Here is a 25,439-nt window from a genome sequence, read left to right on the forward strand (position 1 = left end):
TTGTAAGACAGTCCTCTCACCCTTGACCGAGGAAAGGGGCTGCACCATCAACATTTTCACCGGATTTAAATGATCGACAATTGGTCATGTTGATTTATGGTATGTTTTATCCATACTTAGTTGATCGTTAGTCTATCCTATCTGCCTAAGTCCTAGTCGTCCTGCATGAAATTGGTATTAGAGCCTAACATGTGTCTGCATTCCGTCCTGCATTTTAGACAACTTCCATCATCATTTCATCTTGCATGCATCTACGGTTAGGCAAACGCGTCATCGCCATGGCTGATCCATCCCTAGATAATTGCGAGGCTTCTATTCCCATCTGAGAGTCGTCATCCCCTCCTCCACCATCCTCATCACGTGGGATGTAGATGGTATGTTCGAGGCTGTCCATAATGGTTTTCGTGACATGAACACACGTCTAACCAATATGGACAATCGTCTAACCAACTCCATTGATACGGTTAGTGAACGAACTTGTCAGTTAGAAACTCAAGGTCATGATAGGAATCATCATGACCTTGACGATCCTTATCCACTTGAGCTTTGACCTCAAGGACACAATAGGAATCATGCTGATTATGATGATCCATGTCTGCCCGAGGGTAGACCCAGATGTCATGATCGGAATCGTCCTAAGTGAGATGATCCGCATTTGGCCGAGGATAGAACCCTAGGTCGTGATAGGAATCGTCCTCCTCGTGACGACACCTATCTGCCTGAGAATAGAACCCCAGGTAGTGATAGGAATCGTCCTCTTCGTGATGATCCCTATCCGCCTGAGGAGAGACCCCCAGGTCGTGATAGGAATTTTCCACCTCAGAATGATCCCTACCCACTTGAGGATAGATGCCGAGGTTGGAATGGGAATTGGCATGAACGAGACGATCCCAATCTACCCGAGAATAGAATACGAGTCCGAGATCATCATCGGCCTGATCATGACAACCAATGGCAGCAAATCCAAAAGGGTGTCAAAGTTGATATTCCATACTATGATGGATCTAGAGACCCTAAGGAGTACCTTGTCTGGGAGTCAAAATTAAACATCTATTTCAAATGGTACGATATGCTTGAGTGGCAAAAGGTCCAATATGCTGAGATAAGATTTGGTGGTCAAGCAATTTTTTTTTGAGAAAATCTTGAATTTTCAATTTATGACCAACGAGGTGAACCTATAGAGACGTGGCCACAAATGAAGGGTAAGCTTCATGAGGAATACGTACATGTCGCCTATTTGGATAATCTTATAGATCAGTGGCACAAATTACAATAGGGTAGATGCTCAGTGTCTGAATATATCACACAGTTTACAGAATTTTACATGAGGTGCAGGGTAGAAGAAAATACTCGAGTAGTTATTTGCTGTTTTTGAACGGGCCTTAGTCCCTATCTTGAGATAGAGTTGCTCGTTCAAAAGGCTGCTACACTTGAGCAAGCCTATGAAATAGTAGAAGATCATTGAACTTTGCCAAACCCGTTAGTAGTCGTCCCTCTCTAAGTGATCGGGCATATCCCACTTATCCTAATAGATCGTCCCCCCGCAACCCACACCTAGCTCTTCCCGCACATGCACCCACACCGAATCGTTCCACCGATGATCAACGTGTTCCTGCTCCTACGCCTCAGTTGTCCATCCCGTTGCCTACCAACGGTCATAACTCGTTATCTCTCGACTCTACCTCTAGAGCCCCCACTCATCCACCCCCATCACAGGTTGGCTAGTCCGGCATGGCATGTTTCAAATGCCAAGGACGCGGTCATAGAGCCTCTTAGTGTCCTTGGAGAGCATTGTACATAGGGAATGGATACTCTGAATTTGAAACCCTCGTTAATGATACCAATTGATAAAGAAGAATATATGATTAACAGTTATGTCGTCGATGAATGTGTCAATGAGGATGGTTTAGTGAGATTCATTGTTATCACCGATTGTCCATTGTTGTTTCTTCCCTGTGATTGATCTACTTCCGCTAGGGGAACCATTTGCTGCACCCTTATCCAACCTACTACAGACGAGTCGCTCTTGAGGACATCCATATTTTATACTTATGTTAAGATTGGCAATGAGACGTGTAAAATGATTATTGATAGTGGTAGTTGTATCAATGCCATTTCAGACGACATGACTTCACATTTAGGTTACCTTTGATTGATCATTATGTCTCACCCATATTATGTCTCATGGATCGATGCTACATCGATCCCTATGAAGAACCAATGTCTCCTCCACTCAAAGTACAATCATACGAGGAAACGGATTTGTGTGATGTGTTGCCTATGAAGGTTGAAAACATTATGTTAGGCCGCCCTTGGCTTTATGATAACGATGTACATATTTATGGTAGGAGTAACACATGTTCTTTCATTTATAATGGCAAGAAGATTATCTGGCATCCTTATACTCAAACCCCTAAGACTCCTACACCGAAATCCATTTCCTTAGGTTTATATCTTCTCAACGAGCGTCAATTTCGAAAGGAATTAGATAGTGAGTTGTATGTTTGTCTACCATGATTCTTGATCATTCTACGGAAAATTCCACCCCACTGCCACCAGAGATTTCTGAATTGCTAGCTGAATTTGAGTGTGTTTTCCCTGAGAAGTTACTCAATGCCCTTCCTCCTATGGAAGATATTCAGCATGCCATTGATTTTTTTCCTAGCTCATCCTTGTTGAATCTCCCTCACTATCATATGGGTCCCACACAATATAAAGAACTTCACCGATAAGTTCAAGAATTGTTGGACAATGGATTCATTCAGGAGAGCCTTAGTCCATGCACAGTCCCTGCACTTTTGTCTCCCAAAAAGGATGGGAGTTGGCACATGTGTATTGATAGTAGTGTTTTTAATAAGATCACCGGTAAGTATAGGTTTCCAATTTCGCGCATTGATGATATGTTTGATATGATGGCTGGTTCAGTGATTTTCTCGAAAATTGATCTAAAGAGTGTTTATCACCAAGTCAGAATGCCTCCTAGAGATGAATGGAAAACTGCCTTGAAAATTAAGGATGGCTTATATGAGTGGACGGTAATGCCTTTTGGATTATCGAATGCTCCCAACACTTTTCAACGGGTGATGAAACACATTCTTAGACCCTTTATTGGGGATTTTTTCGTAGTTTACATTGATGATATACTAATTTATAGTAAATCTAAGAATGACCATATCCATCACCTACGACAAGTATGTGAAGTTTTAAAGCCCGAACAATTATATGCTCATCCTAAGAAGTGTTCGTTCCTTGTTGATCATGTCTCATTCCTTAGATTTATCCTATCTGCACAAGGTGTTTCAGTAGATCCTACTAAAATAGAAGACATAACTACCTGGCCCACTCCTAGAAGCACCCATGACATTCATAGTTTCCATGACATTCATAACTACCTTTTATTGACGATTCATTACGAACTTTAGTACTATCATGGAACCCATGACGGAATGCTTAAAGGGTAGCCATTTTGAATGGACTACCTTAGTAGAGAAATCATGAGGAGAAAGATTATGATGACCCAAACACCCATCCTTCGTCTACCTGATTTTGGTAAAGTCTTTGAGGTCGCATGTGATGCATCCAAATTGGGAATTAGAGGAGTTTTGAGTTAAGAAAATTACCACATCTCATATTATAGTGATAAGTTAAATGATGCAAAGCTCAAATTTCATGCCATTATTCAGTCTCTATGTCACTAGCGCCACTATTTACTTTCTAAGGAATTTGTTCTTTATTTTGATTATGAGGCATTGAAGTATCTTCATTCACAACAAAAGTTGAATCCTAGGCATTGTCGATGGGTCGAGTACATCCACTTGTATACCTTCACCCTCAAACATAAAAGAAGAACCGAGAATCGGGTCGCGGATGCATTGAGTAGGCAAACCCACTTGCTAAATGTTATGAAGATTGAGGTGATCGGTTTTGAACAATTGAAAGAACCTTATGTAGATTGCCCTGATTTTTCACCTATCATCCATTCCTTAGAAAAAGGTCCCACTCCTAAAACCAAATATGATGTTCTTGAAAATGGTTTCCTTTTGTATGATCGTCGCCTATGCATTCCAGAGACATCTCTTAGAGATTTTCTTGTTTGTGAAATACACGTCAGAGGCCTAAGTGGTCACTTTGGTTGAGATAAACCATCGCATCGATTGAACATAAATTCTGTTGTCCTACTTTGAAACGGGATGTGGCAAATATCGTATCTCAATGTCGAGTGTGTGCATTAACCAAATAGGAGAAACAATACTGGTCTATATACTCCTCTCCCTGTCCCTCATAGACCGTGTGATGACGTGAGCATCGACTTTGTTTTGGGGCTTCCCCGCACTCTTAACCATCATGATTCCATCATGGTTGTTGTAAATCATTTTTTTGAGATGGCCCATTTCATTCTATGCTCCAAAACTTCTGACACTTCTCTTGTTGCCCAACTCTATTTTAATGAAGTTGTCCATCTCCATGGTCTTCCAAAGAGTATAATATCTGATAGAGACCTATGTTTCACCAGTTATTTTTGGAAAACTATTTGGCATCTTTTAGGGATTAAACTCAAGTCTTCCACTGCTTTCCACCCACAAACCGACAGTCAAACTTAGGTTGTCAATAGGAGTTTAGGAAATATTTTATGATCTTTGGTTGCCGATAACCTATAAATCCCATGGGCTTTCTAGTGACCACTTCCAATGTTTTGGATTTGTGGATTGAGAAAGAAGATTTGGCATGCCTTCACCAGTTCTGTTGACTCCACTCAAACTCCCTAATGCCTACTCGTGAGATTTGAGTTCGTTTGACCCCGTACGAATTGGTGGCACACACGACTATGCACCATCACCAAACATGACACCACTACCGCAGGAGATGCCTTGTGTCATGACACATTGCCAGCGTCAACTTCGAACCTGGTATCCGAGCATCATTCAAATTTAGATATTAATTTTTACAGTTATTTAAAATTCTCTTCCCTCGAAGGCTTATAAAAAGGCCAATGCTGTACTGAAGTCTTTGGTGATTATCTTTGGATTTGAAGTTTTCTTCTAAAGAAACTGGCTTAGTTTTCTCTCCATCATCGTCGTCATTGCCGCCGCCGCAGCTGCTGAGAGTAGGCTGTCCTCCCCTACGCCCTGGTCTGATCGCAAGCCTTCCCACGCCCAAGTGTCTTTAGCGCACCACCGTTGTCACCCGTCGCGCGTGCAACTGCCTGCGCCATTGCTTGCCACACACAACCACCTGTGTTGTCGCCGGCCCACGCCACCGCTTAACACATTAACGTGTTAACCATATTTTACAATCAATGAGAATACAACAATCGTAACCTCTAGACTGTGTTCTTCTTCTCTCTCTCTTCTCTCCTCCTCTTCCCCCCTTCTTCTACTTGAGCGAGGACAAACGTGTACATGGTATCAGAGTGTTAAGTGGTGATCAATATGGCTAGAGAAAGTTCTTCAACAGTCACTCCTGCATGTTCTACAAGTGAAATCGGCGTGGCAACTGCTGGACAAGTCCCGGTTGCAATTCCTCTGAGAATTATAATCAACCCAAGGTTGAACATCAAGAATTATCAGATGTGGAAGGGCTCTATGCTTCTAGTTTTACAATTTTATGGCTTAATGAAGTTCATAGAAGAAATTCCCCCTCCAACTTCAATTGCAGATGCCCAAGGAAATATGGCAGAGAATCTAGAGTTCAAGATATGGTGGAGAATAGATCAACAAGTTTTGGGGTTCCTCCATCAAACTATCTCTGAATCGGTTCCGCCATACACAAGCAAGGCAAAATCTTCACAAGATGCTTGGGAAAAGTTAGAGAATACTTTTGTTGGATGGAATCAAGCTTCAAAGAAAGTTCCACAACATGAAAGGTACACTATCTACATACGACTATATAAAATATTTTAAAGATGTGGTCAAGTCACTGGAAAAAATGTGTCATCATGTGAATGAGTCATCTTCTACTTATACGTTTTTAAGAGGACTAGGATCAGCATATTCCCAATTTGTGGTTAGCATCAATGCAAACCTCTACTATTTGAAATTTGATGAGATTGTTGCTAACCTGAAATCTCATGAAGTATTCCTGGTTTTTGAAAAAGAAGATGAAAGAAATTCTTTTCGCCTATGGTAAACAACCTGCAGACTCAGGAAAAATCAGCAAGGATCCAGCTACTTGAGAAAAGACTATGGTCAAAACAGATTTTTTTTCAAAATAGAGGACGAAGAAGAGGAAGAAATCAAAGATTTCAACCTCAATGTCAGCTGTGTTCCCAATTTGGACACAGAGCAAGAGAATGTCCAGAATTATAGAAGAACTTCCAAAAGTCAAGATTCTTGAATCAAAATCAACAGGCCAATGCAAAAGCATTTATCTCTACCTCTTTAGTAAATCAAGGATAGTACCCTGATAGTGGGGCGATGCATCCTGTCACAGCAGATCAAAACTCACTGATTCAACCATGTCCTTATCAACATAATGATCAACTGCAAAGAGTAATGGTAAATGTTTGACTATTTTATCAATTGGTTCTTCCAAAATTAAAACTTCTGATAGAATACTGTATTTAAAGGATATCTTACATGTACCTGACATTACAAAGAATTTGCTATCTGTTCATAAATTTACTAGAGATAATAAAGTTTTTTATTGAATTTCATGACTTTTATTGTCTTGTGAAGGACAAAACAGCCAAATTGATTCTACTCAAAGGGATAGTTAAGGACATACTTTACTATATTGAGAATCAAAATGCTGCAATGGCTGTATTTGTTGGGGAAAAGGCATCATCAGAAATTTGACATTCTCGTCTTAGGCATCCTCAATTTCATATTATAGTTTCCATCATAAATAAATTTGGTCTTCTTGTTTCTCAATTAGACAAGAATTTAATTTGTGAGCCTTGCAATTTAGCAAAATCTCGTAAGCTCCCCTTTTCTCCTACTAATCATATCTTGAGTAAATGCCTAGAAGCAATTCATTCTGACTTGTGGGGTCCTTCCCCTGTGCTTTCGCGTTCAGGTTTATCTTATTATGTTGTCTTTATAGACGATTTTAGTAAATATACTTGGATTTATCCTCTTAACAAGAAAAGTGATCTTCTTTCTACTTTTATTGAATTTCATAATCAAGTAGAAAATCAACTAAGTTCCATAATAAAATATTTACAGTTAGATTGGGGTGGAGAGTTCCTATATCTCAACTCTTGTTTGAAATTAAAAGGCATTACATATGGTATCTTGTCCTCATGCACCTAAACAGAATGGGACTGCTGAAAGAAAACAGTGTGATATAATTGAAATATCACTTGCATTGTCAAAACATGATCGCATGCCAAAATACTTTTTGGATGAAACAGTCGCTACATCCACTTTTCGTATTAATCATCTAATAACACCAGTGCAGAAAAATAAATCCCCATATGAAGTTTTGTTCAAAATTTTGCCTGATTATACATTTTTGAGAACTTTTGGTTGTTTGTGCTATCCATATTTAAAACCTTATGCTCACAACAAACTTGAAGAAAGATCAGAGACTTACATCTTCCGGGGATACAGTTCAATGCACATTTGGTATCGGTGTCTTTCTCTTCAATCAGGTAAACTTTATATCTCACGCCATGTAGTAATCTGTGAAGATTCTTTTCCATTCAAATCTAATCACAATGATTATACAAAAAAGGAATTTTAGATCCTCATCCAAAAGATTCATCTATGTCTGATACAGCTTCTATTCCCATAAATAGAAATGTATCTACGGATATTGTATCGCTACCACATTCACACTCAGCAATTTATCATATTAATGATCAACTGCCTTCTGAATCAACTCAAAATCTCAACCTGTTGATGATTATTTGAGTTAATAACACATATAAAGACTATCCTGATGTTCTTACTGCAAAATATTCGGAGAATGCATCAACCTTTGATTAAACTCCTGAATCAGATGTTCTTTTAAAAACACAAAATCTTACAGATATATATGAACAAGGAAAAACAGATATCCAACATCACGATTCTGTTATCCCGAAGGAATTATTTTTGTTCAAATAGATACCCAATACCACATTATTTGAGTATCAGTAAATCAAATATTTCTGAACCGACTTTGTTTACCACTGCATCCAAAGATAAAAATTGGATGCAGGCTATGACCACTGAATTTAATGCTCTTAAGCAAAATAACACTTGGGATCTCGTTCACTTGATCCCAATTTTCATATAATAGGTTGCAAGTGCATCTATAAATAAATATAACCCACTAGCGATATAGATAGTAAGAGGGTTTTGATTTTAATGAAACGTTTGGCCCGGTTATCAAACATACTTCAACTCGTTTAATGTTATCCTAAGCAATTAGAAAAAATGGAAGATACATCAATTATATGTATCTAATGATTTTCTCCATGGTGACTTACATGAAACAATTTTCATGGAACAACCACCAGGATTTAAGGATAAACTATACCCTCATCATGTATGTCGTTTAAACAAATCTTGGTATGGTTTGAAACAATCCCCACGAGCGTGGTTTACAAAACTTACCTTTCAACTACAAAAACTTGGTTTTACCGGTTCAAAGACTGTCACTTCATTATTTTTCAACTTACATCCTAATCCTCTTTTTATCTTGATCTATGTATATGATATTCTGATTATGGGTCCTAATACTCTTGACATTATAAATATTGTTAAATATTTGCATTCTGAATTTGCAATTAAAGATCTAGGAGCAGCACATTATTTCTTGGGGATTGAATTTATTAAACATCGTGAAGGATATCTTTTAGCTCAATCAAAAATATATTGCCTCTATTCTTGAAAGAACTAACATGGAAAACTATAAGCATGTGTCTACTCCTTGTGCTTCTTCAGAATCCCTCGACTTAAGTAATCCACTTACGGTTGATACCATCTATAGACAAACAGTTGGCGCACTCCAATATCTTACGCTCACATGTATGGATATTGCGTTTGAGCCTGTCAGAAAATGCACTCACCAACAATTGGTGATTGGCAATTTCTTAAACACTTAGATTTTAAAGGGCACTATTCTACACGATCTTTTTATATGTAATGATTCATGTGTGACTTTAAATACTTTTAGTGAGACAAACTGGGCAGGTGATAAAATAGACAAAAGATCAACAAGTGCATTCCTTTTGTACATTGGTAAAAATCTTAGTTCTTGGAGTTCCAAGAGCAACCAATGGTTGCATGGTCAAGTACAGAAGCCGAATAAAAAGCACTCGCCAACTGTGCTTCCGAGATTCTTTGGGTTCAATCCCTTCTCAAAGAAATTCACATTAAGCAAGAGCATAATCCTGTCCTATGGTGTGACAACATAGGAGCAACTTACCTGGCGGCAAATCCAGTTTTTCATGCTTGAACTAAACATATTGCAATAGATTTTTATTTTGTTCTTGAGCATGTTGCTTCCAAAAATATTCAAGTGAAGTTCATCAAAGGAGAGGAGCAGCTGGTTGATGCTTTGACGAAGCCGCTTCAAAGAGTAATATTTTTCCTCCAGAGAATCAAGCTTAACATCCATGAACGGCTGTTGCGCTTTACGCGGGGGTGAAGAGGAGTTACAAACTCGCCAAAGCAACTCGCAGAGCTGACGTGGACCAATAGGATTTTAATAAAGGGTAGCTAGTAATAATCAGACACGTACCCCTTATACTCGTCAGAGAATAGATGAATAGAATTCAATATAAGTTCCAACATAGATAGGATTCAACATAGATAGGATTATACATACATAGGATCCAACCGTTAGGATTATTTTTAACATGGCCATTATACTTGTTATAACGGCTACAATTATATCAAATTAACTATGTTCGTTATAAGTAGAAAACTTATTAATAAGAAAATTGTTATCATCTTAACCTATCGACTGTGTTCCTCTTCTCTCTCTCTTCTCTTCTCCTCTTCCCCCCTCCTTGAGCGAGGACAAACGTTTACAGGGGAGAAGAACTTGTGGGCGAGCGTGCCGGTCGAGCTTCTGAGGGAAGTTCTAGCGAGGATTGAAGATTCTTCGGAGTCGTGGCCGCAGAGGAAATCGGTGGTCGCCTGCGCGGGAGTTTGTACGAGCTGGAGAAGAATCGTAAAGGAGATCGTCGATTCCACGGCGATCTCTCGGAAATTCACATTTCCCATCTCGCTGAAGAAGGTCAGCGGTTAAAATTTTTCTTTTTTTTCTTTTTGCTGTATTTCTCGCTGCAGGAAGAACGCCAAATTTTCCTTTTTTTGCTGTCTTTGGAGTTTTTCTCGGAGTTTTTTGCTACCCAAAGTTTCTTTTTTTCTGGACGAGACATTGTTCATCATCCATACCCATCTGGGTATGGATATTATTTGCTGGTAACCGCAGTAGAATTGGCAATAAATACGGTGCCACCCAGGAAGATTTTATGGATGGAAAACTTGAGTGTTCTGAATTGGAAACTCTTGTATTTGAATATTTTCCGGCTAATCGTGTGATTTCGGTAGGTATTTGCCCCCAAAGCGGTTTTTTCGTCCTGGGACTAGTTAATCACAAGAAACACGGTGCAAGTAGGCAAGTAGGCCTATCCAGCCATGCCATGAATGCCACCTAGGAAACTTTATGACGGAAAAGCTCTGTGTTCTGAATTGGGAGCTTTTGCTTTTGAAAATTTTCTGGTGAAGGTGTGATTTGGGTGTGATGGAAATTTGCTGTTTTTGAGTCGGGGGACGAGTTAACTGTAGTTTGGCAAGAAACAGACAGATCCAGCCGTGGCCTGGATGCCAACCAGGAAGACTTTATATATAGAAAAGTTAGTGTTCTGAATTGGAAACTTGCTTTTCAATATTTGTCAACTATATATCTTTGCAGAATTTTTATCTGCACAATTTGTCCTTATAGGGATAAAACCTATTTATTCTTCTTCTTCTTCTTCTTCTTTTTCGCATGAAGAACTGTTTTGATCTCCGGAGGGATCGTTGCTGACTTGTGTAAAATGTGATGCACGACTTGAAGCCCTGCTCGGGGGACTCTGTCGTCCAGTGTCTCATCAAGAGGAACCGATCAAAGCAAACTTATCACCTCTATCTTGGTCTCACCCCAGGTAATCTCTCTCTCTCTCTCTATCTATTCATCCATCCATCTCTCTCCCTTCTCTATCTATCTCTTTCTCCTCTCTGTGCTCTCTACCTCTGTTCCTCTCTATCTCTATCTCTTTCTGCTCTCTACCTCACTATCTCCATCTCTATCTCTATCTCTGCTCTCTGCTTTCGACCTCTATATCTCTCTTTCTTTATCTCTATAGCTTAGAGTTTGTGTGGGTGGACGTACAGCTCTGGCAGAAAACGGCAAGTTCCTCTTGGTGGGCAGCAGAAGTAGGCATCTGACCTGCACAGACTACATCATTTCCACAGATCCAACCAACATATGCGAAGAAAACGAAAGCTACGCCGGCAAACTCAGGTGGGTTTCCAATCTTATCCCCTCTGGAGAGAAAAAAAACAACGATTTTTTCCCTACCCAATAGATCGATTAAGCGTTTATATTATTTCTTAATATCAGATCGAACTTTCTGGGAACGAAGTTCGTCGTGTACGACTCGGTGCCCCCTCACGCGGGGGCGATCGCCAAGAGAAGCCGCTCGGTCCGGCTTCGATCGAAGCAGGTTCTTCCCAGAATTCCATCCGGAAACTATCCCGTCGCTCACGTCAACTACGAGCTCAACGTCTTGAATTCTAGGTCAGAATCTCCTTTTCTCTCAAAACCCATCATCTCTCTCTATCTTTCCACCTCTCATTGATATTAAATCTATCTATCTCCGTCTATGCATGCATCCAGGCATGCATATGTTCGAATGTTCCTTTCTCTTTCCTTGCGATTCCTCCCCCATCTATCAATCTATACCTTTAAATTTCCGAATAATTTCTATTTATGCGTGTCTCCAGTCTTAGACAATTCTTACTGGGATCTTATCTCTCTCTCTCTCTCTTTCTCTCTCTATCTACGTCGAATCTATCGATTTATCTATCTCCGCGCATGCCTGAAAGTGTTTGAGTGTACTTGTCTCTACGCATGTATCCTGATCATTCCCTGCATGTATCTCTCTAGATGTGAACACATGCTTTTACTGGGATTCCTTATGTTTTGATCTTCAATAATCTCGAATGATGGCTAATGACTGGCGATGAAATCAGTTCGAACAATGATGGATGACAAATTCAGACAAAACGGATTATGGCTATCATCCGTCTAAAGAGCCTGCCTCTATCTGTCTCTCTGTATATCTAGGGATGATAGATTTGATCTCATTGGTCAAATATTGAATTCTTTCTTCCATGACTCAGAAAATCGATCAATCAGACTGAGAGGAAGTTGTATATTGGGCCGTAGTAATTGTGGGCGTGGTCCACTGTCTCGTCAGTCTCTTCGTTGTTCGAGCATCAATTTTGTAGCAGGTCTCTGCATTGCCTGGTCTGGAGGGGGGCCTCGAGCAAGAATGCTTCGTTCGTCCTGTTCTTACTGATTCTGAAGCTTCCTAGACTTGGGTTTTCCACGTCTCCTGTATTCTTTGATTCTCTTTGTTATCTATAGATGTTGAGATTCTCAGGTCTGCAACCATCTACATCGGCTGCCTTTGTTAATGGCCCACCCTCGTTCACCAGTCGGCCAGCTCGATTGGGAGGCTGCTATTCGCGGTTTCCTTCAGCAAGTCCCTTTTCATCATCTTCGTCATTGTTCTGATCTTTGCATCTCATCTGTCTTACTGATCGTGTGATTTTTTTTTCTTTTTTTTTCAAATTCTATGTTTGTCATATCGGTGGGGAGTTAATGTTAATCTCACTAACTGATGTTTGTCAACATGTTTTTCATTGGTCTTCTCCAAGGTTTTGTGGATGTTGACTTTCTTGAAGCAAAAAACTTAAAGTAGACTTGGTTATTTTACTTGATTGGCAGTTTTCATCTTTGGTGTACCTCTAGCAGGCTCTGTTTTGTCAATGATTTGCCCTACGAGAAGAGGCAAGATGGCGGCCATTTTAAGGCATCTTGGAAACGGAAATTACCATGAAATTACCGCAGGTAAGGTTGTGAAATATTTTCAGCATGGCCTCATAATGTGGAATGCTGCATAGGCTTGGTGAAGATTTTACCTTTTGGCTGCATTCTCTTGTTTCTGGGTTCAATATACTTGAAAATTGCAAGTTTGTTACGGGCCTTCATAGTTCATTAAATTGATAAATAGAGTTCAGAATTCGGACCATGTTGTTATCATACGATTGAAGACAAGTTCTTTCCTAGCCCAATAAGGGGTTTTAAAAATAATAGGAACTGTTTTAATTTGAGTTTATAGCATTTAAAGTCAAGGGGAGTTAGTTTCTTTCGTATCTTGCACTTTTTTTGTATTGTTAAAGATTAATTTACCAGTTTAGGGTAGATAAAGGATAACCAAATTCGTGGCACCGTTTCTTAGGTATAATCAAGGGACTCATGCACACCTTTTTCTAAGAGTGTGCCTGAATCCACGAGCACCACTTAAAACTCTCACCGAAAGAAGATCACTTGGGAGAATGATAAAATCTGCAGGAGGAAAATGTGTATTCAATTTGAAGGGAGTAGATGAGGGGTCTTTTATATGCATCGACATGGGGAAGGGCGTTCACATAGTGAGAGGGAAAAGTGACAACATACTTGGCATTTGTTGCCATAACTGAATTGCAGGATGGTGGCCGGGGAAGATCTTAAAAGTGACAAAAGGGTGATTTTTGGCCACTTGCAGGGCTGATGGGCCTTGAAAAGGAACAAAAGGAGATTCTGATTAGAACCTTGTTCTAGGTATGTATCAGAGAATGTGGAATAGAGGAGAAGAGTAGAAATGACTCACAATGATAGTGCAGCGATTACAATTCTTCAGATATTGAGGAAGATCTCAGATCCATAGCACCTCCTCGAGCTCGCCAGCCGGATGCAGCCTAAGCTCAGCGATGCCCCCGATGTCCAAGTTCTTTCTCCACTTGACCGATGCCCCTCCAGTCCAGAGGGGGCTTCCTTATATAGGAGCAATAAGTCCTTGCTCCTAGGCCAGGCAGTTAGTTACTACCCTGCGCAGTTACGATCTTGATTTTGGACTACATTGACTCCACACTTGTGGACCCCAGTGTGGTCCCACGTGCAGATTCATTCACGTTTTCTCCTCTCTGTCCTCCTCCTTTCGTCTTTCTTTTATATGTAATCCAAGGTACCATAAAAGAGGGCTGTCCTATTTAAAAGAAATACAAAAGGGCCAAATGACAAAAACACCCCTAGTGGGCTAACATGACGAAACCAACCCTGGGGAGGATGGGCATCATATCAGATTCATGGCCACTCAGAGCTGACAGGAGATTCTGCCAAATCTGATTTCTGAAATGTCAGTTCCTTCAGCATCTAGAAGTTACGGAGCCCAATAAAGTAAAATTTTCAAGAAAAGTTACAGACCCAAAAGGTAGAGGGACCACAAGAACCATAAACCTCATAATGGACCGCTAGAATCAACTGTGTGGGCCACATCAGCAAGTTAGAAGGCAATCTCCTGAGGTCGCAGAAGGAGTTGCATTCTGCCCAATAAAGCAACATGCATCTAGCATGGTGCCTATTACTGGCCAGGAAAAAGATCAACATGGTCAAACTTCTGAGGGAATCCTGAATAAGATCTTGATACAATTCTTCACCTTATTGGATTCAGGAGAAAGAGGCTAGCAGAGAGGTGCCTCAGGAGTCAAACTCAGGCCGAGGGGAACATCCCTGCTGTGCCGCTATGAAGAGAATAATGATAAATTAATTATCACGTGACATAACATATGATGACTTCTTGGACAGGCCAATAGCCTGTTGGTTATGGGGGAAAAGCACAGTACGAGGCCTTTAAAAAGAGGATTGGGAGGAAAGTCAGGCACCTTTCTTGCATCGGATTTAAACGTGGGGATATGGATATCTGTGGTGCCATGGACTGTGTTCAGCCTTTGACTTCTGAGAGCTGCTTAGGCTGTCAGATTTCAATGAAGAATAAGAGAGGAATGGGTTGGTGATCAAAAGGCAGTAGGTTGGCGTCAACAGTTGAAGGAGATAAACCGTCTCGTGATATGTATTTTCTCTTTTTTTTCCAATTTTATACAGCTTGTACCATATCTCTGGTGCCCTATTGCATGAGGAGGAGGCGCACAGATCAGAGTTTATGGAAGTTACAAGTAAGACCATCACAAAAGGATGTGATGATGTTGCTGTAAATCGGGAAAAGAATAGAGTAGAGTCAAACTCAAGAGCAGATGAGCATTCTTAACTCTACAAGAGGAGTGATGTGGATAAACCTTAGGAAAAGCAGGAGAAAACCAATTCAAACTTGAGTTCAACCTCAGTAGCATGTTCAGATAGGAGCCAAACAGATTTTTGTACATTTTTATTTAACATTCTTCCTCAGTTTTATTGATCATGTGACACCTTGTGTGCCTGAATATGTGACTTGTTAAAATCCGCTCATAGTAGGAGGAGAAATATTGTATATGACTATTGCTGGAGTTCTCTTAGTTGCTCTGCATGTACCCAAATCAGAGCAATCATTTTTGCCTCGGAAGTTGGTATGGGTATTAACTGCGAGTTTATAATTAATGAATATTAACACTTGTTGTCTGGACTTCCTTATTACGAGGACAGACCTTATACGTTAAAAACACCCCTATGCCAGTCACTGTTGAAAGAAAAGAGAAAACAAGTGCCATTCAAAGGGTCATGTGCGGGTCCTCTTCAAATTGTATGAGAGTGGAATGATAATTTTGGGGAGAATTTGGGAAGAGCACAGTTCATTGCTGATCCACTGCTGGAATGGTGAAAGCTGATACAACTCCTATTCCTATTCTCATGTCCCTGTTTACCTCGTCTCTTGATACCTCTACTGCGGAAATTTTGTTTGATCTAATAGTGTATGCAACTGATAATTTTTGAGGTTCAGGTTTTGAATACTATCTCTCTGGATCAAGACGTCCCTTATCATTTGATATACAGTCAGAACCTCTCCCTGGGCAGAGTTCGGTATTGTGCAAGAATCATATAGATTCTCTGGCATCATGCTCCGAAGCCATGGATGAAGATTTAAAGATGACATCTAAGATATTAGAGAAAATCATGCAACAACAAGGCAGACTGGATGCTGCATCATCCAGTTCATTAACTCATCAAAAGATCAGTAGATTTTGGGGGATTCAGGCGTATGTAAACTGGCAAATATGGCTGCATTGTGCAGGAGTGAACTTTTCATTTTGCTGAAAGCACAGCCCTTGAGTCCTGCAGTATTAAAATTCAACATCTGTGATGTGGAAGTGCTTCTGTTTAGCTCAGTGTAGTTCATTGGTGTATTTGAAGGCGTCTTTCTTCTGGCCAAACCCACACCTAGATGAGAGGATCAAGGTTCTTGCTCGTATGGTTGGTCATCAATCTCTTTCAAGATTCCTTATGCTTTGAGGGTATATGTGATGAGGTTGTTGTTGACTGAGGGTTTGACTGGTAGATCTCTGCCCAAATCTTTGGCTTTAGTACTAAATGGAAGGTAATCATTTCCACTTGGTACATCAAGTCGGGCATATAACTGACCAATTCCATGAATTGGGGGACCGCTTTATCCACAGAGTCTTTCTGTCTCAACCAAAAAAAGCGGTCATATGCTTCCCATGGTTTGAGGCCAAATGATGACACAATTGGCGTTTGTAGTCCTCCCAGTTCTGGAAACCTGCACAATCATCCTTGAAATAAAACCACAAGGAAGATTTACCTTCTGGGTAAGAGGCAACCACTAACTGTGAGAGGGCAATGGCATGTTCCCTCTGAAATCTGGCAGGGCTTCTCTCTACAGCACAGTCTCTTGTGGTGAAGCATTCTGTCAGTCCAAGGGTTCTTCAAGCATCCGAGCTTGAGGGTTATGTCAACCATCAATGCATCGGCCCATCGTGGCAGGACCGATGGGGCTGGTAACCGAGGTGGTGGCAGGACTGGAGGGGATTCTAATGGCAGTGATGGCAACGACTGGGGGGCTCCAAGGCTGGTGACGGTGGAAACTTGGGGGATGTGGCTACCATCTTCCCTATCAAACACTTGTTGGAACGGCGCTTGAATCTGATGACTCAGAGCTGCTGGCAGAAGAAGCTGAGGTGGCTGCCAAGCAGCACAAGTAGGTGTTGACATGATCTCCGCCAGCTGGCTCGCCAAATGTGCATAAAGCAGGTGGAAGCAGGTGTCAAGGTCTTCTATAAATTGCATGGCAGGAAGATGAAGTGGCTGCCAAGCAGCCCAAGGCATTGCTCCAATGTTGACATGACCTCTACCAGGTGCCTTGGCAACTTTCCATCAAGTAGGTAGAAGCAGGCGTCAAGTTCTTCCATGAATCATGTGGGTATGACACCAATTGGTACAATTCCCCCTATTTGGTTGTACCTGGAATACCTGATGTAATCAAACTCATTCAATAAACTTTGGATCATCCAAAATGTGCCAACAGAGTTTAAAAGGAAGAGAGAAGGGGTAGAGAGAGAGAGAGGATAGGGTGAGGAATGGGGTTTGCCGTGGCGCCTTGCAGCAGGGTAGATGACACGTGACTTTTCCTGAGGGAGAGGAAGTCGGGATGGTGTTTGACAAGAGGGAAATCGTGGCAAAGTGGGCTCTGGCTTGAGAGAAGGGATGCCAGTGGAAGGAGTTGTCTGTAGAGAACTAAGGTGGAAAGGGATATCACTAGAAGAAAACATCCTTAATGGTTCTGATATGAATCTCCCAAAGAAATACTTGAAAAGCTCCTGTTTACCCGTAATGAATTATTTGTCGTAAAAATAGTTTGGGACTACTGATAAGATCCATAATAAATCTATCAAGAAGTAGAAAAATGTTGTGTGATTAAAGTAAATCTGTCATGTCGAGCAGAAGCAATGGACAAATAACTGTTCTGCAAGAAACGTTGACGCAAGACAGAAAATGCAACACCATTCCACTACAGATCACAATCCAATGTCACAAGAATGAAGTTGCAATGGCAAGAAGAAAATGGAGGAGGAAAGAAGAAAGATAACGAGCAGGAAGACCGAAGTTGGAAAAAGGAAATGTCTTTTTCTTGATAATGAGTAGAGGAAGAAAGAAAGATCGGCTCTCCCTCTCCTTCGGATTGGGACAGATCTCCTGAAGTCCAACCCTCCTCCGCGAGAGACAAATCTTAGTCCATGCCATTTGACTGGGCTTCTCTCCTTTTTACAGGCTATAAGTCTCGCTGGTTAATGTCGTTAGACCCTGTCTGCGAGTTACTTGTGCCTGAAAATTTCTTGGCATGCTTATTCTGATAAGAATGAGGGAGGTTCCTATCAACTACCCTCAAGGAATGGGCTAGCATTTCTGTACCAGAATTGGCGGGAGATGCTGGAGCTTGGAGATTCTCTGATCCAGCAAGGAGGAGGCCAATCCAGCAAACTCTTCAGGTGGACAAGGCAGATTTGGGTCGTCCCATTATCTTATGCTATGATCCCGTGGAGATCTGACAGAAATCAAGAAAAAGATGAGGAAGATATTAAGACGAAGGAATAGAGAGAACAAGAAGAGAAGTAAGAATGGCCTAGACTTGAAGAACTCCAGGAGTTCCTGCCCTCATGACAGTCGGATACCACTACTCATGCCAAGAAACCGGAAAATGATCATTCATCAAAAGGTGTGTCTAACGAAGGGGGTATTTATCACCCTAAGATTTTCTATAATCAGTTATTTTCTGACCTTAGGCTCAGTGGTTACTGAGCCTTGTTGACCAGGTCTTCTGTGATAAGTTCTTATCAGGACTCTAACATCTTACTTCTCTTCTTTCATCCTATTCCCCTGTTTGAGGACTCTGTTGTTAATGATTTATGGAGTTTGGCTGAATGGTGATTCAAATATTCCTTTTTCTTTTAAGAATTATTTTCAAGAATTTGTGGATTCGACCAGATCTTTAGGAGATCCGCATCAGGTTCATGCTGCTCCAAAGGGAGGGCTACAGATCTTTGAATGGAAACATAAAAGAAGGGAAATGACGACTATCCCAGGAGGGGTTGGTGTTCGTATCAGTTTGCTTCTTGCATTTTCTTTACATGACGGATATAGTGAATATTCTTTGAATCTCTTGTATTTTTCTACTAGGTGAATACTTAACATTTGGTGAGTTGGATTTTTTCTCATGCTTTAGACATACATTTGGCATATGTGGGACTGACCTGTAAATAATTAATTCTCCCAGAAGAAGCCCGTTGTGAAAAGCTTGCCGCTGAAACTATTCATTCGGAGCTTAATGAAGCTGATGAAGCTAATCTTCTGGAGGAAGAAGGTTTCTTGTGTGTCCTTTTCTCCTTTGTCTCTTTATGTGTGAAACTAAAAAACATTAGCGAAGTGCTAAAAATTATCATTTTAGGTATTTTATCTTTTAAAATGTGTCAAAATCCTTAATATGAATATAAGATCATAAACTCTGCTAAATTCTTCGCCTCGAGCAATTCTTTCGTCGTTCTTGCATAGTTGTGGGACTACATCATTCTTACAAGGGAAATATAATAATGCAGGCTCTCTTGTTGATTATTGATAGATCAATAACCCTGTTGTAACACTGCTTCTAAAGGGTCCATGGATTTAGAGACTACTTCCCCGTCATTTTTTGCTCATCATGGCTTTGCATGTGTTTTGAAACCTTTATCCAGATTTGCCTGTTCTGATTGATGAATAATCAAGGAAATTTTATTTCTTAAATTGATATCCGTTCTTCCCTCTGGTAGCTCAGGTGTCACTTGATTGTAGCCATGGAAAGAATGAGAGTGACAGAGAGATCAAAGGAAGAGGCATGAGGTGGAATATATTAGGGCAAAAAGAAAGAGCGAGAAGAGTCAAGGGAACAATTGAATTGGAGAGCTCTTCTCCCTACCATCTGATTTAAATAAATTTATTAATTCTTAGGAATCTCATGGTTAATGACCAAACTACCATTTTCCCAAATTTTGGGATGCTGTAGTCTTGGGGCTAAATGTGATTGAATTATATCTGCTTGTCTGTGTCATGTTCTGATTAAGAATACTGAAAAAATCCTCCCATATTTTGGCATTTTGAAATTGATTCTCAATAATTTTAGGCTAAGTTGTGACCAAAAAGAAGGGGGTTTCTTAGTGAATTCCTCATGGACAATGCAAATAGTAGACCATAGTAAGTTTCTCTCTGTTTCTCTTAGCTATATCGTGAGACATATTGTGCAAACCAGTTCGTTTGGGGTGGCTAGGAGTATTGAAATGCAAGATTTGAACAACATAACATTACAGACCAAGTGGGTGAGCAGACTAGTGCGACTGAATAAAGATATTGCTACACGGGGTCTGGAGGACATCTATAAATCTAGCTTGGACTGGGAGAGTCGAGCAACTCCAGTCTGTGCATTCTCTGCATTCTGGCATGGATTGAGGCAGGTGTTTCCTCAAGTCCAGGAATTCTTCAAAGCCAAGTTGGGGGAGGGCACATCATTCCAATTTTGGCTAGACCCATGGTCGGCTCCGGGCAATCTAAAGTCAGAGTTCCCAAGCCTCTTTGCCCTTGCACGGACCCCTTATGCCATGATTTTGGAGTGTTGGGATGTGATAAGCTCCTCGTCTGGCTCGCCAGTACTAAGTAGAATTCAAATGTTGCGACCAGTGTTCTCAATGAAACAACAGGGGGAGACTGACGTTCGAGAGAGAAGGAAAGATAGGATAGAGCGTGGTGAGAGAGAGAGATGCCAGAGAGAGGAGGTGTGGGGTGATCTCCTTGCAAAGACGCCTACGAATTCGGCTGCCTGGAGCTCCTGGGAAAGGCAGTCGGATGAGGAAGGGAAAGGGTTAGGTGGCGTGAGAGGGAAATAGGAGAGTAGGGAGAAGAAGGCTTACTAGGGTTCTTATCTGACGCCCTTCTCTTCTTCGGCCCCCTTCTCTTATGACTCACGGGGCTCCGTGAGTCATAACCCTTAGTGGGTTTTGGCCCCCCTTCATGGTCCGAAAAGACAGGGCGTCGTTTGGCCCCCTGCTGTCATTGATACTTCTGGATCGGGGTCTTAAGAGGATGCCATGTGGGATCCATGCTTTTTCAACACACGGTGTGACCAAAGAGTGAAGGATATATGAGGATGCAGCAGAACCTATTCTACCTCAGACACTGGGAGGGATGCAGGACGGATGGGGGCCATAGGCACATCCTTCTCTATCTAATATGCTTATGTGCGGCTCAACTGCAGAGACCTACTGTAAGTGCCTAGGATCCTCTACGGGTGTCACACCATATGGAGAGACAAGATCCTCCTTGAGGCTGGCTACTATTTCAACAAAGACTAGTGATAGAAGTCGTTAGGAAGAGGTGGCTCCTAGAGTCCTTGGCTGAGGGCGCTATGTGCGAAAGCAACGAAGAAGACTGTGTCCATCTCTTCTTCGAATGCTCATTTGCCTGAGCTGTGTGGACCCACCATCCAGCCACGGGGTTGGAGGTTTTCTCGGAGGAGACCTTTTGGGATTCTACATAGGGTGGTGCACTTAGGGGGCAAGAAAGGCATGTTTGACCCTTCGCGGTGCGCTGGAAAATATGGCTGCAGGGGAATGAGGTCATCTTCTAGGAATGCATCATCAGTGGACGATGTTGTACAATCAGCGGCAAGTTTTGCCTCTGCACAGTTTAAAGGACTGCGACCGGGAAGTGGGCCGGCCCTTTGGGCCGGCCCTTTAGGCCTTATGTGCACTTAACAATCATTTTCATTTATCACATCCGGAGAGTCACTGATTTTTTGTGATCCCTATCTTTCTTAAAAAAAAGCAAGTGCCATTCTAGGGAATCCCTATTGGCTACTTCTTTAACTTGATTACATGACAGCTGCGCTATAGAACATCAAGATGATGATTTGAAAAATATTGTTCTTTGAACTTTTGTATATGCTTAGCGAATCATGCTGTAACCTTATGTGTGTTCTTAGGCTGCTGTTTGTTTCTTTTCTGCGGTTTACTTAATCTATACATCTTTCCTATTTCAGTACATTCTATATTGAAATTATTTTTATCTGTCATATAAAATTGTTTAGAAAAATATTGTTGAATAATTTAAACTGTAGTTGTAAAAGATAATCTGGGCTGTATTCTATGATCTTGTTGTGCTTAACTGAATCCTTCGAAATTTGTGCTTAGTCTTACAAGTTGGCTCTTTCCAGACATGCACGTCTTTGATTCTAGGCCACTGGTGGATCCTTTGGAACTGGTAATTCTGTAACTCTCTTCTCCTTTCATTCAATCCATTTTAATGCCGGTACTTTTTGGAAAGTAAATTTTTTACCTTTCATTAAAATTTTCTTATAATTGAATAAGGTATAGCAAGCTTCTGTCCAACTCAAACACAGATTTTCATCCTCTTCCTCTGTGCCACTTGAAGATGAATCTTCTGTTGGTCTGGTTCAAATGTCGTATATATATATATATTAACTGTGATATAAGGTTAGTTGCGACTACTTTTAGGCAGAAAATTTTCAAAAGAGGCATTGGATGGAGTCTCTATCCACCGGGCAGAAGTCGTCACCTTCCCCTATCTTCGTATCGGGATTAATCGTTGCAATTTTTTTTGAATACTTTTCACAATATGTTTTTGGAAGAATGTTAAGGGTTTTACAATATCCCTATTTTAATGGCTTACAAGCCGATCTACCTTCCTTGAATGTAGATCAATGGTGTACTGATACTGAAAGAGATTCCGTCTCTTAGTTGGCCACTTTCTCCGTGCTCTTCTGGTTCTTAAGTCACCAAAGCTATTGAGATTTTGTTCATGTTATTTAGGGATATTGTAGTCGTTGGATTCAAGCGCGTACCAACTGTGCTCGAAGCTTTCACTGATAGCAAGGACAGTACTTTTCATATTTAAGCAGGATCTTGGATTTCAACACTCCCCTGCAACACCTTCTAGTGGCCTATTGATTACCCAAGCGTGTTGTGTGTTGCTTCTGGGATTTGAACTTGCCACTTGGCCCTGATCCCATGAATGAATATATAAGAACAAACCTGGGCGAGAGAAGTCTTATCTTTGCAGCAAGCCTCCACAAAGTGCTCGAATAAATATGACTCTGATACCATGTTGAATTCAATTTGCTTACCAACTGTGCTAAAAGCTATAGCTGATAGCAAGGGCGCTACTTTTCATATTTAAGCAAGATCTTGTATTTAAACAGTTGTATTAGTGATTCTTAGAAAGATCATATTTAGTCCCTAAGGTAGAAATCAGACTTCAAACATGCCTTTTTTGTGCTCTGTTCATAGCCCACAACTCCTAATGGGATCGTGCAACATTCTTCTGTGTATACGCCATCAGCTAAATATTTTACAATTCTCAGGTTTAACTGAATTTGCTTTGGCGCTTTGCTTCTCACTGTATATTTTTCTTTGTGCAGACGTTTTGATCTTAGTCGATTATTCTGATACGATTCTTCATTCATGCTGAAGGTTTCATGCAATGCTTGTCGAAAACCAGTTAAAGCGAGTCAATATGTCGCTCATGCAGGTCAAAACCTTTTAATATCCTTTTTATGCTTCAAATTTCATGTTATTGAGAGTGGAGATCTGATCTTTAGCTTTTCAGTTGGCTTCTATTATTTTATTATTTCGTTCTCATGAATAACAGGGTTGGTGTTGTACTGCAGCTCGTTGCAAATTAATTAAATCGACTGAAGAAAAGATGGCGGAGCCCGATATATGTAGTGGCCACAAGAAGCCACCAAGAAAGGGGAGAAAAAAGATGCAGACAAGTCATGATTGTATCTTTCTGACTTGGGATTTACTTTTCCATTATATTTCCCTCTTGACTCTCTCTTTCATGGTCGTCAACCCCATTTGTGCTTATTTTTCATCGTACAATATTTCCTTATCAAGTTTTCAAAAAATAGTTTCCTTATGAAATAATTATTCACAAAAATACAGAAACTTGTGAATTTCGTCTACTTCCTTGGCAGATGCAGTAGTTATCACTTTTTTAATTCAGAATTAGGAAAATTTCATGTCAGGGGCTTGGTTTACTGTAACTAGATATTCGCTTGAATTTTCTCTTTAACCCTCTTTAGATCAGGCTTCCACTGTTGGAGAACTGTCTGAATCTCTGGAGGGCGAAGAGGATGCTGTTTCGGAGTCTAATGCAGACGAACAGACTTCCTTTTCCTCCAACGGAAGAGGTTGAGTTTTCCTTTATCCTTTTCTTCTGTTTTAATCTTGTCTCCTCATTTTCAAAATTCTGAAGATCAGTGCTTTTCTTGTTTATCCAGGTAGATTGCAGAGGCGACCAACGGTCGATCTTGGTGTTGCCACACGTCATCTTGGGAAAGAAGAACAAAGACTGAACCCTAATCCTTGTCGTCAGCAGGCTCTGTGCGGTCAGTCCATCCTATGCCACTTTAAAAAAGTTAAAATTTGACACTTCAGATATTATTCACAATCCAATCTGTCATCAGTGATCCATCATGACCGCGGAACAGAAACCCCTTACTGACTCTCATTCTGTTTCGTCATCAAACACCACTCAGTTAGTCTTAACTAAAATTATAATCGTCCTGTTGTCCGGTCCGTCATCTGTCCCATCCAACCCCACGGGTCGGAATGACCGTAACGGAAGACTGAATTGAAGTCTGTTCAGTCTCGTTTCATTCGTCCTCGAGCCTTAACTATTAGAGTCCCAAACAGTTGTCCACTCCGTCATCCATTCTGTCCAACCCCTCGGGTGGTAATGGAACGAAGCGACAAGCCCTGTAACGGATGGCCGAAAGGAAACCTGTTCAGTCCCGTTTCGTCCATCCCAAACTGTTGTCCTTCGTCCGTCCGCGAGTCTTAATGGGCCTCACGCCTTCTGCGCTGGCGCAGATGGCCCAACTCCGCTGGCCACCAAGATTTATCATTTCCAGGGAAGTCGTCGTCTCCGATCAGCGCTGGGTCAACTCTACATGGAAGCAGTCAACGGCTGTCAAGCTCGAGATTTATCGAGCAGAAGGCAGGTCAACGATCCACGTCAGCAAGGAAGCTGATGACTATTCTTTCCGGTCAACGGTGGGTTGACCTTAGTGGAAAAGTCAACGACCCGTCGTGCATTAACGGTCAGATTTTTCTTGGACCTTGCAGATGAGGTCGTCGGTGGGTCCACGTCAGCCTCGATTGGAAGCCCACGTGTCGTCCCTGGATTCTCCCTTTTTTCTCGCTTGTATTTTTTTGATTAAGCCGGACGGTTAAAAAAATAGAAAAAAAAAAGAATATCCGTGGCATATTTATCGTCATCTCGTTCTAGCCGAAGGCTGGGAAATCTGTAATTTTTGGTCAAACAAGGCCTCAAATGGATTAGTATTAAATTGTCACAAAGTATAAACTATGATTATGCGGATAAGATTGAAATTCTAGACTGCATGTTCTTCGAGAACAACCGCC

At 41.0% G+C, this 25,439-nt stretch overlaps 1 protein-coding gene across 9 annotated transcripts; it reads left to right on the forward strand.

The window, feature by feature from the left end:
• Positions 1–9,892: 9,892 nt before the first annotated feature.
• On the forward strand, positions 9,893–25,398 carry LOC144710441 (uncharacterized). Of its 9 annotated transcripts, none has more exons than XM_078584253.1 (12): positions 9,893–10,170; positions 10,933–11,083; positions 11,313–11,442; positions 11,542–11,718; positions 12,961–13,056; positions 19,244–19,337; positions 22,182–22,251; positions 23,481–23,538; positions 23,659–23,791; positions 24,095–24,202; positions 24,293–24,400; positions 24,885–25,398. In XM_078584253.1, the coding sequence occupies exons 5-12, from the start codon at positions 13,042–13,044 to the stop codon at positions 25,043–25,045; spliced, it is 747 nt and encodes a 248-aa protein (XP_078440379.1). In that variant the 5' UTR covers positions 9,893–10,170; positions 10,933–11,083; positions 11,313–11,442; positions 11,542–11,718; positions 12,961–13,041; the 3' UTR covers positions 25,046–25,398. The 9 variants fall into 9 exon arrangements, with proteins under 9 accessions (XP_078440379.1, XP_078440369.1, XP_078440402.1 ...); XM_078584243.1 differs by having other exon boundaries at positions 10,996–11,083; XM_078584276.1 differs by having other exon boundaries at positions 10,996–11,083; positions 22,205–22,251; positions 23,678–23,791.
• Positions 25,399–25,439: the final 41 nt, after the last annotated feature.

This window comes from Wolffia australiana, chromosome 1 (assembly GCF_029677425.1).
Source record: "Wolffia australiana isolate 7733 chromosome 1, ASM2967742v1".
NCBI lineage: Eukaryota > Viridiplantae > Streptophyta > Magnoliopsida > Alismatales > Araceae > Wolffia > Wolffia australiana.